At 40.6% G+C, this 17,043-nt stretch overlaps 1 protein-coding gene across 1 annotated transcript; it reads left to right on the forward strand.

The window, feature by feature from the left end:
- Positions 1-112: 112 nt before the first annotated feature.
- On the forward strand, positions 113-15,398 carry LOC311263587 (aminopeptidase N-like). The gene is made up of 23 exons (XM_084363771.1): positions 113-305; positions 2,828-2,925; positions 3,105-3,221; positions 3,604-3,790; positions 3,892-4,034; positions 6,265-6,398; positions 7,735-7,861; positions 8,134-8,288; positions 8,387-8,500; positions 8,636-8,779; positions 8,972-9,037; positions 9,178-9,243; positions 9,523-9,695; positions 9,948-10,027; positions 10,233-10,363; positions 10,486-10,541; positions 11,348-11,495; positions 11,628-11,719; positions 12,716-12,826; positions 13,293-13,460; positions 13,952-14,092; positions 14,300-14,381; positions 14,469-15,398. Exons 1-23 carry the CDS (start codon positions 163-165, stop codon positions 14,631-14,633), a joined length of 2,841 nt encoding a protein of 946 aa, XP_084219897.1. The 5' UTR covers positions 113-162; the 3' UTR covers positions 14,634-15,398.
- Positions 15,399-17,043: the final 1,645 nt, after the last annotated feature.

Consider the following 17,043-nt stretch of genomic DNA (forward strand, 5'->3'; position numbering starts at 1 on the left):
TGGCCACTCTGCATGAGATCTGACACTGTGAACCCACACACTCAGTTTTTATTAGGACTTTTATTAGAGCATTTGCATTAGAGCAGTGAAGCAGTGGTTTTAATCTTTCCTCTCAGTCATACACTTTGGATCGATCTGTGCAACTGCGTGCTGTTTGTTGCCATGGGGAAAAGCTGCCGAGTCAGCAAGATATGCATTTTGGCCGTGGTCTTAGCCCTAGTCTCTGTGGCAACCATTGTCACGTTGTGGACTATTGCCCTGACAGGGGGAGATGATGGTGATGATGTCACAGATCCTTGGGACAGGTAGGACAAAAAGTTTGACACTTCTGTTATACAGGATACATGATGGAAAATTCACCTAAAGTCACAGGGCAGGCCGATACACTGATCCACTGTGCCTTACAGGACGGGGAAAATGCCAAACAACATGAATGAAGGATAAACTTGGATCAGTAAATCTGAGCAGCTGGTTTATTTTAATCCTAGTTGGTGCTACACAGACTTTAACTGTTTATTAAATGCAAGCTAAACTGGCTGAACCTCAGCTCCCCTACAAGCATCGTGTCACTGGCATCAATGTTTCAGATGGCGAGAAGTGAGACCTTCCAAATAAGCTGAACAGATGAATGACATGAAGTCTTTATGACTCACTTGTTCATTTTATAAGTCAGTGTAGGGTGTCACCACTAAAATAAAACCACAACTAAAAGACTTGGGTTAAAAACAACAAACTGTAGGTGCACATATTTAATTTCAAGCAAATGTAGTGTGATCTCAAGTTCAGGTTTTAGTGTAAACTTTATAGAGAGGTACTGTTTTTGACATGTTTATGCACCTTGAATTATGCAAAGGCCTTTGTCATGTCATGACAGATCAGCTTACTTAATTACATTTGGCCTAAAGTGTTAAAGCTAAATCTGACATTTTCAGTTTAGCTGTTAGTATCTCATAAATATATACAACGTTACAAGTGAAAAAGGGGACAATTCTGGTTTCATGTATTTAAACAAAGGTAACTGGATGGTGGTGCAGGTGCAGGTATTACTAATCACAGAAGGTATGAAAAGTACTCATGCAGTGAAGTGGTTCCTCTCAGTGTTTTTGTGGTGTTTGGATCACTATTCCTGCTGCATTGATGTGTGTGTGTCATTTTACTGCTGTAGATGTTTACGGTTGAGCTCAACTTAACTACTGTACATACTACTTTTTTTGGCGTGGCTGTCCTGTGAGTTCAGAAAAATTGCCTGTTATCTGCTTTGTGATGATGCAATGTCCAGCTCATCCAAGAGGGTCTTTAAATAGTTTATTAAGTTCTAGTAGGAGAATTTTATCAACGCATAAAGCAACACTTCACCCTTCGGTTTGGGAAAACATTCAAATTAAAAGTCTCACATGGTTTTCAGCAGACAGCAAGGGTGTTAAAAAAATTACAATCTGAAAAATAACAAATAATTAAAGCTGTCCGACAAATGTGGTCGAGTAAAAGTACAGTATCTGCCTCTGAGATGTAGTGGGGTAGAAGTACTGTATTACGCTGTACAAAATGGAAATACTTGAGGAAAAGAATACCTCAAATTTGAACTTAAGTACAGCACCAGGGTAAATGTACTTAGTTACATTCCACTGACTAACAAGCCCACTGTGACTGAGAAAAGTAGACTTTACCAGACAGGGCTGTCCAATCTAAAGAGCTGTTCTTTCCCCCTCTCACTCTATTCTCCTTCTTCTCCAGGCTTTTATATTAAATAGTAGAAAATTAGATCAAATACTTTGCTGAACAGATTATCACATCAGAGAAATAAAATAACTTGTATTAATTGTAGAACAGTCTTGTGAGTGAATGAAAGCTATGAACTACACAGTAGACTGGAGTCCAGAGTGACAGCTGTCTTATATGAACTTCCTACCTGTTGAACAGTGCATGTGTACAGTTCTTTTAAATGTGGACACTTTAAACCAAAACATTGCATAAAAGCTAGTTTTTATGTGGCTAGATACATATAGGTTACACATATCAGGATGAACATGAATATAAATTAATTAGTTGAGCTGCTCCACTCCTGACTGCAAATCTTCCAAAACTGTCCAGCTTAATTTCTCTGACTTTCTGCCAGACGACCTAAATCTGAATGACTTCCACGTCCCTGGGTCGGGACCTTTCTGTCATTCACCAGACGTGAGGTGAACCTGCAGAGGAGTGCTACCTTATCCTAATCGCAGCCATCAAACTACATCCATCTCTGACTTCTGCTCTCATTCTCCTGCTGCAGAAGCAGTTTGAGGTCTCGTGTCTTACACTGAGGCCATGATAATCTGCTCTCGACCTCTGACTCACGTCACACCTGTAGACCTGTTTGTCAGACTCACGTTGGTCCACCGTGCAGACCCAGCTCGGGCCTTTCGATACCGATAATTTTTAAAATCTGAATAAAGGCATATACGCTGGTGACTAGCAGGAGAGAGCTATTTATCAATATTTAGTCATTATGCTACGTTGTATATAAATATTACTATACTGGTTTAGTAGAATGTTTTAAATACTGTGAATCATACATCATTATGAAGCAGTTTGTGAAGTCAGATGTTTCCTGGATTGATTTCTGAAGTACTCTGGCTTCATATTGCCATGTTGTCCTATGTTATATGTATGTAATATGAGAATATCCAGACTTGTAATCCACTCTCATCATTAGCACATTACAATGTAATCTGTTTCTCATCTTTTCCATTTCACCTAGTGCTGCTTTATGGATAGAAAGATAAGCCCCAGATGACCAAGTACACATCAAAATTTCATTTCACTCACACTTTGTGTTTTCCCCCAGCTATCGCCTCTCCACTGATTTAGTCCCTGACTACTACAACATCACTCTGAGGCCTCATCTCAGCCCTCAACCAAACACTGGACTCTACATTTTTACAGGTGATTAACAGGGTTTCTTATGTAGGCCTATATATATTTTTTAATCTATTTCTGGATTTCTGCACAACTATTTATTATGTATTGTTCATGTCAACGTCTTCTTTCACCTTCTAGTTTATGTAACTGCTTCTAAGATGCATCTAGAAATAATGTCTCTGTTGTTTCCATGAATTCATCAGGCCAATCCACTGTTGAGTTTGAGTGTGTGAGAGAGACTGATCTGATCCTGATCCACTCTAACAAACTCAACTACACTACACTGGAGAACACACACATTGTCAGGCTCAGCGCTGCAGGTACAGTACACACTCGGGACAACGAGTGTCAAATTATTTTTTTGATCATTTTCAACATTTAATGGCTAAGAGAAAAAACTGGTTCATAGTACTAATTCTACCGTGTATGTCATCCTACAAAGTACACCTCTAATATAAAGGATAGATTCTAAAGCAGAGCTCTCAGAAAACACTGTAATTACATCATCTCAGTTAGCCTTGTTGCTTTCAAATTTGACCAATCTTCATGAAGAAAACTATTTATTTATTTTTTTTAAAGGAGGGTTTTTTCAACTAGATTTTAATGTCACACATTAAAAAAAGTAAAATTTTGTCTACAATAAAGACAATAAAAAGAATAAGAATAGGGTCAATATGAATTCTTTCTCACTTTCTTCCTCAGATGGTGGATCTGCTCCCAATATTAAGTCCACCTGGCTGCAGCCTAAGACCCAGTATCTGGTCATCCAGCTGGATGGCAAATTAACTCATGGACAGAAGTATCTGCTGTACACTAAGTTCACTGGTGAACTAGCTGATGACTTAGCAGGCTTTTACAGGAGTGAATATGAAGAAGATGGAGTCCGAAAGTAAGATCTTCTATGTCCCTCTATATCTATATCAACATTTGTTTTGGTGAGTGAATATTGAAATCTAATCTAAAATCAATCTGAATGTTGTGCATTCTCAGGATTGTTGCCACCTCTCAGATGCATCCAACTCATGCCAGAAAGACCTTCCCTTGTTTCGATGAGCCTGCTATAAAAGCTGTTTTCTATATAACTCTTATCCATCCCCCGGGAACTGTAGCCCTGTCCAATGGCAAAGAAAGAGGTCAGTGCAGTCTACATGTATCAAACGATGGTTGTATTAGTATAAATCCACAGTTAAAATCATCAGTATTATCTTGCATGCAATCAGACCTGTGTAACCAATGAGCAAGATTTTTCCACCACTGCTGAATGCCATGGCCTGCTCAGTTTTCCAACCACCATCACAGTATAACTGATTCCACTAGTCTTACCAATAGCCTTAACCAGTAGGGTTACTAATTAGCAACCCCTCTGCTATGAGAAACTTTTCTTAAATAATATCCCTTGACCTCGCCACCTCCTGCCATTTCAATGAGGGAAGGGCAGCAGAGGTGAAGCAGTTTCGATGCGGTGGTTGGACTAAGAAGCCATGCACCCACATCAACATGCAAAGATTTTGCTCTGCCGCTCAGAGTTCACCATGCTGAACTTCTGGCAGTAGCTGCCTGGCATTGGCTAATCAAATAGAAGGGGGCAACTTTATTGTACATAAATGTTCTTGTACAGAGATTTGCAAGCTAGTGTACATGTTGTGGAATATATATACAGTATATATATATATATATATACAGCAACCCCTATTTACCAACTATTTACCAATGCTGTGACGTTAAACGACCTGCTGGTCATTGCAGCCTCAGTGGTAGCAGTATTTTACAAATGCTTTGCTTTTGGATGGAAAACCTTGTAGGTAGGTGATTATCAAGGACTTTTCACACCGCCGCGCAGTAACCACCCTGACAAACACCTACCTACAGGATTAATTCCTCAGAAAACAAAGCATTTTAAAAAAGCATTTAAAAAGCACCTGCTGCCACTGTATGAAGCTGTGAGGACAGTGAGGTGCTTCTGTGAAGTTGTTAAACATGAGATGATTTTGAGAGTCCTGCAGTGTACACACAGGGCACAAAGAGCTGCATACTGTAGCGAGATAACTTACATAACCAAAGATTGGCCAATGCCAGGTGACTACCACCAGAGGTTCAACACAGGACTAGACATTAGAGTGGCCTTTTATTGTGGCCAGTCCAACTAACATGGATTTGGACAAATTTGCTCTCAAAATTCCAGAGATATAATTTGGTACATTATAATAATTTGGGTGCATAAAAAAGTATTAAATCTTTTACCTCAACTTGTGTGAGCAACATAAAAAGTTTTCCATTCATACTTTTGTTGAATTGCCAGCAGGAGTAAGCTCACTCAATCTATTAAGTAAGTGAGTATGGTGTTATGAGTCATTTGCTCTAATGTGAAACCTAGGTTGCTCACATTATTCCTTCGTGGTGGTGAGTTGAATATTGAGTGTAAGGGCCCATGAGGTTTTTCCATAAAAAATTAACCTAACTATACAGAAACTCTCTACCTCAACAAGGACAATTTCCCTTACAAACTCCACCTGACACTAAGCCAGCATGCTGCTACACTGGCAGCAATGCTGCTCAAGCCACCACCCAACAGGCAAATAATCATGTTAAGTCATGGGTCAGCAGTCTTTTTGAGACTCAGAGCTACCTCAAGGAATGAGAGTAACACTAATGCTAACTAGCATGCCTATTGGGCCACCAAATGAACCAAACAACCTGCTAAACTACCTAGCAAGCTAACAGCATGCTATGCCAAGTGCTGAATGAGCCACATACTGTAGGACAATCTGCTACAGCTACGACCCCAAGCAACTGAGCATACACTTCTGCCTAACACTATTAGTCAACAACATGCAACGTGTTGAGCCGACAGCCTGTCAGGCAGCATGCATCCATCCAGCCATCGGCAGCCTGCGGCTCAATTCACCAAACAACCCAGCCTCTTCAGCTTCTTCATCCTCTCAAGTAACACACCATGCACTTCTGTCCTGCATCATCTTAACCATTTTTGCCCCAGTCACTTAACTGTCTTCTAACCCATTGCCATTCACTGACGAGGCAGCAGTCTGTCTGCTTTAGGCTCCATCTTCTTATACCCTGTTCACGAAACAGGGACAAAACTGATTTGCCAAGAAAACCCCTACAGCCAAACTCCACTGGGCCTGCCTCAGGTTTCCAGCCACGCTCCTCTTCCTCCCCTGCCAACTCTATATAGTATCTAAGCTCTTTCTCTATTCAATTCAATTGTAATGAAAGAACAGATAGTTGCTATAGTCAGAGTAAGATGAAATTAACCCTAACCCTGTAGTCAGCATCACTAGCAGAGAGAAATGACATACAATGGCAGACAAATGTGTGAAACACTATGTGTTTGTGTCTTTTCAGATATTGTGAACACCACTATTGATGGAGTAGCTGTGATACAGACCAAGTTTGAGCCAACCAAGAAAATGTCCACCTATTTACTGGCCATCGTCATCTCTGACTACACACACATCAGTGCAGAAGGAGACACTCTGGTAACTGACCGTCACATTAACAGAAATCCCTTTTATCACTTTAATGCAGTGATTCCCAAATTGATCGAGGGTCACAATGATGCTGGAACGAGAGTTAATTAGCTCACTTTCATAGAAAGTAGTAGGTACTGTGTTATACTGTAGGTACAACACAAGTGTACCTGCTACCACTATGTGTTTCTGCCTAACATAGCTTTAATTGCTCGAGCTGAGCGTCACTGTTGAAACAATCTGGCAACGAATGCAGAGTTGACCAAAGTACTTAACCAAGGGGTGATGAGGAGATTCGCTGCAGATGTGTGTGTTCAGCTCCAGCCCTCCAGGGAAACCACGTCTCAGCCTGAGACAAACCTATGAAACTCAAACACGAAAGCCCATACCAAATATCTAAATCATGACAGAAACAAGGGTAAAAAGAAACATGCAGCTTCATCAGCATCCTTTTGCTGCCCCAGTGTTCTGACCGCTTCATTAAAAAGGAATTAACAGGGGAACGACGTGAACTGTTTAGAATGTTAATAAATGAATTAGTCAATTAATCGTTCGTAATGTATTCAGTAGTGTTAAATGTTACTGACACATTACCATGTGAACTATTCATAATATTATATAAAGAAAAATGTATTTTCTCACTAATTTTCCTTCATCGATGTAGAGTGTGATGACCAAGTGCGTCTTCTTCTTCTGTAGGATTTCCGGTCAGCATGGACCTCCACACATTCCCACTGTTATTGACACTGCTCTGCCCATTCACCAAGTACAAGTCCCGCCCTTTCCGTTTGACAAAATTCTGTTTTCTGGTTAATGTCGCTGTGTTTTTGGAATTTGCAATTATGTTTTCTCACTTGCTGTCGTGATTTGCACCCGTCGGCCACCGTAGTTTTCTCTATAAGTATCAGAACAAGTTAGAAGAGTGGTGGAAGGACAGTGCTGGAGGAATACTTCACACCCATGTGACTCTTACACTATTAAATATTATATCATTAGATTATTAATAACAAAAGATTTTTACTTTTGGAGTTGGTCGAGGTTGAACCAATTTCAACTATGTGGTGTTATAGGACTGCAACTAATAATTATTTTCACTCTGGATTAGTCTGCTGATTAATTTATCTGTTTAACAACTGATTGTGTTGTTTGTAAAAATGTCAGGATTACTCAGAGCCCTGTGACACCTTCACAATTTGTTGTCCAACCAGTAATACGAACATCACACATTATTACAAAAAAAAAAATAACTAAAAGGAAAGCAGAAGAAAGCAAAAGAAATTCTCACACTTGTGTACAAAAATATCTTTACTTCAGTCTTCAAACTGTTTGGCTGTTGTGTGTTCAGATCCGTATCTGGGCTCGCAGGGCGGCCATTGATCAGGGACAAGGAGACTACGCCCTCAATGTGACTGGACCCATACTGAACTTCTTCCAGTTGTACTATAACATCTCCTACCCCCTCAGCAAGTCAGGTGAGCCTGCCTTAATAATCACTCAGTTTGTCATCATCTTCTTCTGAGATATACATCACTGAGAGTAATGCTGCCATCCCAGTACACCAGGGGTTGATGTAGTACTGTTGCTCTCCTTGCGTTTGGCTTGACACCACAACAGGGGAGTGTGGAAATGCTTTTGTAACTTAGTGTGGATGAACTGCATTTTTCAAGTTATGGTTTACAGTATACCGGCAAGACTTCAAGGGGAGTTCCTTTCAGCTGCATTAAACCTGCTCTCTGCCTCACAGATCAAATTGCTCTGCCAGACTTTTATTTTGGGGCGATGGAGAACTGGGGTTTGGTGACGTACAGAGAAACCAACCTCCTCTATGACCCTGTGACCTCCTCCAACAGGAACAAAGAGACCACTGCCACCATCATCGCTCATGAACTGGCACACATGGTGAACAGATTTATTGTCATTTTTTTACTGTATCATCTGATAGACTGTGATTTACTCATTGCTTAACAACAAGTTGAGTGATGTCATCTGTGGTGCAGTGGTTTGGAAACCTGGTGACTCTGCAGTGGTGGAATGAGGTCTGGCTGAATGAGGGCTTTGCCTCATATGTGTCGTACCTGGGAGCAGACCACGCTGAGCCTGACTGGAACTTGGTGAGAGCACAATGTTCCCTGCATGTGGACTTGACACTTGCTGTGCTTCCCTATCAATACAGTATATACAATTCTGCACCACCTTTGCACATTATGTGAACTCTTCATACACTTCTGTCTGTCTGTTCGCTCCAGAAAGACTTGATAGTACTTGATGACATCCACCGGGTGTTTGCAGTCGATGCGTTGACCTCCTCTCACCCTCTGTCCTCTAAAGAGGACAGTATCATCCTGCCTGACCAGATCACTGAGCAGTTTGATACCATCTCATACAGCAAGGTACACAGACATCAGCAATATCTTCTTTTATAAAACATTACAGCATAAACACATCTACATTGTGACAGGGTGCAGCTGAGGCCAGAAAATGCACTGACAAACAGAAAATTCAGCATTCAGACATAAAATGTTCCTTTAAACAGGCTGATATATAGATTGATCTTGCCTCTGTGTGTGTCTGTGGCTCTTCAGGGTGCAGCAGTGTTGAGGATGCTGTCCGATTTCCTCTCGGAGCCCATCTTTGTCCAGGGACTCAATGTATGTTTGTCTTTGTCGTTGTCGAAACATTTGCATAATATGTACATCCTGGTGTGTAGTTAAAACTTGTTGTTGAGATGAATTAGTCTATCACCATCATTCAGCCGCAGGTAAAAATCCTGTCTTTCTGTTGTCTCCAGAGCTACCTCAATCACTTTGCCTACAGTAACACAGTAGGGAATGACTTGTGGCACCATCTACAAATGGTAAGATTTGTTTTTTTGTTTTTTTCCCAAAAATGTCTCTGGTTACACTTATTTGCATCTGTGCACAGAGACTCGGCATTTAACTACAAAGTTAAAAGAACTCACCACTGACATGGTGGCTGGTCTGTTGGGTGAACGTCCTGACATGAACATCTGTCTCCAACCTCCTTGCTATACAGAGTTTCCTGCTCTTTATACTTCTTGCCCTGACCTGAACTAAACCAGAAAATCTTTGGCTGCCAGTAATATTAAGATGCTTTCTGTCACCTTTGTCATCAGGCAGTGAAAGCCAACAATGTTTCACTTCCTCGTCCAGTTTGTGAAATCATGAACCGCTGGGTGCTCCAGATGGGCTTTCCTGTGGTTACCATAGATACTCCCACAGGAGTGGTTTCCCAGAGGCACTTTCTGCTGGACCCAGAGGCTAACGTCACAGTTGAATCACCTTACAAGTATGCAACACAACAAGTATTTACCTTGTCTTCCTCTTTGCTTCCTCCTTACCTCCACCATTTTCTTCCCTGCTAAAGGGGAGTTTTTCCTTACTTGAATAGACGGTCCAAAGACAAGGATGTCGTACACTGTACAGATGTGATGAGACAGCGATGTGATTTGTGATTTTGGGCTATATAAATAAAATTGACTTGAAATTGATGTAACTCGCCTACATCATGAACACAAGTTTCATGTAATTTCTCCTCTAGCTATGAGTGGCTGATTCCTGTCAGGTGGATGAAGTCCGGTGAGGTCCAGAGAGCTATGTGGTGGCTGATGGAAAAGGAAGGTGTTTAATAATATTCTACTAATATGTAATACTTAGAAATCACAAGTACCAGTCTATCAACTAAGCAGTTTGCAAAATACTGTCAATGGCTATGAAATGTGAATGGTTTGTTTTGTTTTCCACCACATCAGGTGGATATTATTATTATATTATTAGTAAAACCTTCTTAAAGCTCTTTATTTTTGCCCTGTCTTCTCTCTCTCAGCGGTAAACTTGGAGATGAGGAGTGGTGATTTGTGGGTTCTGGCCAACATCAATGCGACTGGATATTACAGGGTAAACTATGACCTTGGAAACTGGGAAAGGCTCCTGGCTCAGCTGAACTCAGAGCACCAGGTACACAGTCAGGATTTTACTGTTTCATGAATGCAAGACCTTGTTTTCATTTTCTCTCCCTTTTTTTCTTTCAGTGTTTGCAGACTGTACAATAAAAGTTTGTATTTCACTCTGCTGTGTAGGTGATACCAGTGATAAACAGAGCCCAGCTTGTGGATGACGCTTTCAATTTGGCCAGGTAAGTCAGTGTAGCTGCTTGGACTTTCTGATGCAGCTTTCATCCAGTTTCCATGCTTGGAAGGTGAAAACATGAAAAATGAAAAAAAGGGCCTCACACTAGCTCCCCTATGTGCACTTCATTAACACAACCACTAGTGACGTTGACATATGCTAATATGTCCTCAGACTTATACACACAGAGACGCCATCTTCACTTACAAATGCTTTGGCCATATCACCATAGGACCAGTGTGCGGATCTTTTTGTCATGTTTAAGCAATTAAATAAGACTGAAAATCAAACGCAAGTAACATATTTACAACTTTGCTGTTCTAAGGGCATAACTATAAAAAACTTGCAAACTAGCAACATTTGGCACATTTCCATAAGCATGATAAGAAAGGTAATTGGATCAGTAAATCACAAGGGTTGATCCCCTGTGATTGCAGTCAGCAGGTTTCATGGCAAACTGTCTTTTAGATTATGAGATATCTTTTGTGAGATTGTTCTCTTCAGGAAACAACAGAAACAACAGAATCGTTGGTTTAAGAAGTCACCCAAACATAAGTTAACATTCAAGTTCAAACCCACTAGCGATGGCCTCAGAGGACATTAGCGCCTCATTCTGAAAGAGCTCCAGCCAATATGGAAACATCAACACTCAACAAATCAATGGTGTGACATTAGTCAGACATCATGTTGATAGGGCTGGCCCTGCTTTACTGCGCTCCAGCTAAAAACACATTCACCTCCACTGTATCAGGGTAGACAGATAGCCCGACTTTATATTAATTCATCTAAAACGTGTATCTCGTCTCTCTGCAGGGCTCAGCTGGTGTCCACTACTCTTGCTCTGAGGACGACCTCCTATCTGTCCCTGGAGACAGAATACATGCCCTGGCAGTCTACTCTGGATAACCTGCACTATTACTACCTCATGCTGGACCGGACTGAAGTCTATCAGCCTATGCAGGTACACAAAATTACATGTGTGTGTCAGTGACAGAAGTATGTTCATCTTTTTGCCCCCTGGTGGCCATCAAGAGGCAAAGCATTGGTGACAGAAAACCAGCATCCTTTACTCACCTCTCTGTGATACCTCCAGGACTACATAAAGAAGCTGGTGACTCCCCTCTTCCTGCACTTCAAGAACATGACATCAGACTGGACCCGTGTTCCTGACAGACACACTGACCAGTGAGTGTACTTCTGTGTCCTGGTTGATGTCAGTTTGTTATAACAAAGACCTGTCAAACAATGGCAACTTTACGGTGACATTATTGACCGAGTGATACTTAATGACAACAGTCATTAACATTCATAAAGACTTAAGCACACCCTTTCAAATAAAGTGTTAATAATAATAATAATAATAATAATAATAATAATGCATTTTATTTAAAGGCGCCTTTCAAAGCACTCAAGGACACCACACATGGCAACAACAGTTCATCAAAAAAGAAAATACTACGTTAAGTTAAGTTCAGTTAAGTCCCTGACACACCACACAGACATCAGAGAACCAGCTGTGCTGAAGGCTGACTGTTGTGTTTCTTGTGTCTCGGCCAAAAGCTGCACTTGAACACACCATAAAGACTGCAGCTGGCAGCCAATCAGCTTGTATGTTCTGTGCCTGGTGAGAGGAAATACCACTCTGCCAATATACGGACCGCTGTTGTGCTTAAGCAGCATTTTTGACATCCTTCTTGTTAATATAGCCGCTTCTAATCGAGAACATGTCTGATAAAAATTAACAAATGTCACTGAAGAGGCAGAGGAGACAAATAAGGACAAAGTGCTCTAAATGGGTGAAATCATGGATAGTTCAGCGACAGGCTCAAGAGGCATTCATTTCCTTTACCTTTTCTCTTTTCTGCACTTACCTGAACAGCCAATCAAGAAGAAGCTTTGCTTTTTCTTTCGTATTTACATTGGACAGAGAAAGAGAGATGACATGCAACAAATATCCCTTGTGAGACTCAAACCAGGGATGTTGCAGTTCCTGTGATGTCTCTTAATCCACCATGACACCCAGAGATGGTTTAATGATTTAACATTCATGAATACTGCCTCCTTAATCAGACAATATTGGACATAATATATTACACTTGTGGTCATTCTTTACAACTCAGTTCTCTGTTGTTTATAATAAAATGGTTGAAATTGTTTTTGACTGTTTGAGTCTCCCTGCAGGTATAACCAGGTGAACGCCATCCGTATGGCCTGCAGGACTGGAGTAACAGAATGTCAGATCCTGACCATCACATGGTTCAAACAGTGGATGGACAACCCTCAACACAATTTGTTGGTCTATTTTATATTTCATTTGATCACACTCCCTTTTTACAACCTTGATTGTAAAAAAGTTAGAATGCTGTGTAAAATGTCAATAAAAACAGAATGCAATGATTTGCCAACCCAAGTTATATTCAATTGAATAGAGGACAAAGTCAAGCTATGTAATGTTCAAACTGAACTTTATTGGTTTTTGTTAATATATACTCACTCAAAGTGGTGAACCTCTCTTCATCCTTGCTTGTGAATGACTGAGCCTTTGGAGGATGCCCCTTTCAGTGTTTTGTTGCTCCTGCCCCAACTTGTTGCGACATTAAATTTAAAATGAGTGGATATTTACAAAAAAGTGTATTGGTCGGGACATTAAATGGCATGTTATTGAAAAGGATTTGCTAATTGCATTGTGTTTATACATAACTTTTTGGGAATAGAGGTTGTAAGTTAATCAGTGAATTATCACCAACACTCTCCTCAGGATCGAGCCCAACCTGCGCTCAGCAGTGTACTGCAGTGCCATCGCAGCAGGTGATGAGGCAGAGTGGGAGTTTGGCTGGTCACAGTTCAAGAATGCTACTCTAGCTAGTGAAGCCAGCAAGCTCATGTCTGCACTGGCCTGTACCACCAAGATACAGCTGTTGGAGAGGTATGCTTCCTTCCGTCCTTTACAAAGATTTGACTAGTAGTGCTTTCATTAACAAGTTACCGAATGTTTCATTCCCCTTACCTACATCCAGGGGATGAAACAAGACATTTTGCTATGTGACTGTCATATAATGCCCACCCACCTTTCAGAATGATTGTTTCAAATAGACTGGTCAAATGCAAAACTGAAATCAAGTAGGACTGAAACAGAACAGTGACTACAGCTGGCAGAGAGCAGTTAACCATCGGTCGCTTTAATGAATTGAGTTTCAGTGCTATGAGAGGAATGAAAGCCAGCAGTGAATTTCCAAACATACCATGAAATACACTGATTATAGTTTTTTTCTATAATATTTGATAAGGTATTTGAAATAATTCCAAAATTATTTAAAACCAATGAGTTGACTATTTTGTGTTTAAATGAGATGGGAGAATGCTACTGGAAATACATGCAGAACAGTTATTAATGGATAGTCCTCTCTGTCCTCGCAGGTATCTGTCTTACACCTTAAACGCAGCTCTGATCCGTAAGCAGGATGCCACCACTGTCATCACAGCTGTTGCCAGCAACAGAGTGGGACAGATTCTGGCATGGGACTTTGTCAGAGAACAGTGGGAATACATGTTCACACAGTGAGTACTACACTATCAAAAGAAATAGGTAGTATTAAGGACATAATTAAGGAGGGAAGGAACGAATAAAGGAAGGAAGGAAGGAAGGAAGCAATTAAAAAGAAATAAAGAGAGGAGAGAATTAAGAAATATGTAAAAGTGTTCTGTTAAACTAAACCAGAATCAGAGTTAGTTCTTGTTTGAGTTGAGTTGTGTCGTTTTTTTCAGATATGGTGTGGGTTCTTTCAATTTTGCCTCTCTGATCAGTGGGGTGACGGCAAGGTTCTCTACACCTGCTGAACTACAACAAGTACGTCCTCAGTAACAATTCCTGGTTCACTTATTAGCATCAAACTGTCTGTCTGTCTGTCTAAACTGTCATGTTTTTCTGTGGCAGCTGGGGGAGTTTGTGGAGGAGCATGGAGCAGCAGGGTTTGGCACTGCCACCCTGGCTGTGGAGCAGGCCTTAGAGAGGACCAGAGCTAACATCAAATGGCTGCAACAGAACAAGCAGGAGATCTGGGACTGGTTCAACAGTCAGACTGGACATCAGATCCACTAACATCCTGGGAGCTATGACTCATCTCCCATATTAAAATTGTTGTTACTTTCTTACAATGAACAAAAGACCAATAAATACAACAAAAACCTGGAGCTTCTGCCAGGAATAAAGTACATGACATAAAAAATACAAAGAGTACTATGCCATAATATATCAGGTAAAATGTAATACCTCATAATTTGTGTAAATATGGTTGGATGGAACCTTAATTATAATAATTTGTAAGTACTGGATGTTACGGATGCTCTCTCCTTATGTCGATTCACAGTAATGCTTTAGGTTATGTGGCAGTTGCAGTTGGCACTCGATGATGTGATGCTAGTTGTGTCTGATGCTGTGGTTGGTGTGCCACTTTTCTCCAACCTCCTCCAGTCCTGCAGAAGCTGGACAAAAGTGAGTATTTTTTCTCCCAGCACAGATTTCATTATAACTGGATTCAGACTGGAGCTTTGACACTAAGGCCCAATCTCAATACACCCTCTCTCTCTTTAACAAGCCTAAAACTTCTAAACAAAAAATCGCTACTAGTTTGCTCACGTGTTGAGAGCTAACAAGTAAACGTTACCTATTTATTGCTGATTTGTACATGACAGTCCAACACTGTCATGTATTTGAATGTTGCCCTTTGATGACATATGACTCCTCAAAATGAACTGAACTGATGACTTGATTGACAGCGTGAAGTTGTGAACAAATAGCTTTTCTTTCTCCGTCTGATAAAGGGCAAAAAGTATTGTGATAATACCAGGGTTGCCACGCTAACACCAGAAAAATCACCACAGCTGAAGTTGGAAGTGTCCCCCTGTTCTGAGGAGCAAGGGGGCACTCTAAGAAGAGGGGTAGGGGTAAACCATGGAAATGGTATTGTGCCTAAGTAACATCCAATTAATAAGCATTTAAATGATCTTTATCTGTCAGAGGGAGTGATTGCTGAACATAAATCAACCTAATCCAGACGCTCTTTCAAACTGAATGTGGTATTGTTTTTTTCCTGAGATTTATAATTATATATATATTGTATTTTATTGATTTCAATGTGTCATCATGTCAAGATCAGATTTTAGGCTCTTGTGTTTCTGTCTAAATGCGGCTGTACATGTGATGAATTTTGTCAGGAAGACTGCGCATTGATGGACTCCTTTAATTAGTCTGATTTGTCACAGCCACAAATATACACAGAAATGTATTCAAACAATAAAACATTTTGCACAGAGCCAATGAAAAGAAGAACATGATTTAAGATACAAAATATTCAAACAAAGAACACATTATGGCTTTTTATCTCTGCATTACAGCAATGTCAGACACACATCCAAATAAATAAAGACATGAATTAATAAAACGAAAAACTGTCTTCAGAAGCCATTTCATTGGTATTATTGGGCCCAAAGTAACTCTCCAATCTGTCAGCTCTGTTTGTGAGGCTCCACCAAGAGGACACGATCTGTCTTCAGCCATGGTAGAACAGGAAAAGTGTCAGATCGTCCGAGTTACAAAAAACGACTTACACAGCTTAAGTCCTTGACACTTTCAGCGAAATGAGACATTTGTAAATTCATTTCATGTAAGAAATCATATTGACAATATTGCATGCAAGAATTTTCATGTAAATGACAGGAAACCTACAGTATATTATTATATTGTTACCATTTACTCTTGTTTTACTTTATTACTTTCTTTTTATTAAAGGGAATTGCTGACATTTTGAATTTCCGTCTGCTTTGGCGATCTGTTCTCACTCTCAGCATGTCAAATACAGCAGCCCTGGTCAGCCAGTGGCCTACCGCTGTAAGTGTGACGCTGTAGTTATCCCCCCTGCATCACTGCGAGAGGCAACTCTCTTCTTCTTGTATGAAGAGCGAGAAAAGTTTGTGTCAGGGGGGTTGGATGGGTGTAACACAGCACATTCTTCTAGGAGACTGGGTTCCAAGTGACCAACTGTTTTTATGTTATGTAAGTGAGGTAACTCATGTAAATTATGTAATTAGTAATTACTGTAAGTTAGGTAAGGGACGTAACTGAACTTACATGAGTAATGTAGTTATTGTGACAGGGAGCATGATCGATTTCTAAACCTAACCACATAGTTTTTGTGCCTAAACTGAACCTAATGTATGTTTACACCACTATCACTGCAGCGAATAATGCAAGTGGGTAACAGAACTGGGCTCAGCAGCATCTTGACATCATGACAGAGGTGAAGAGACTGAAGAGGTCAGTGATGGAAGAAGCTAAGAAGAGAAATAGAGACAGTGATCGAGTGAGAGGCCAGGGACAAGATCTCAGACTGACTTTTAGTCATAGGCGACAGCTTCGCTAAATAAAAAGCCTGCAGACAGACGCAGAGCTGGACTTGTTTTGTGTTGTTGCACCTTCAACTTTGACTGCTTCATGCAAGAAATGCCTGAGC

This window comes from Pagrus pagrus, assembly GCF_965226575.1.
Source record: "Pagrus pagrus genome assembly, chromosome: 10".
NCBI lineage: Eukaryota > Metazoa > Chordata > Actinopteri > Spariformes > Sparidae > Pagrus > Pagrus pagrus.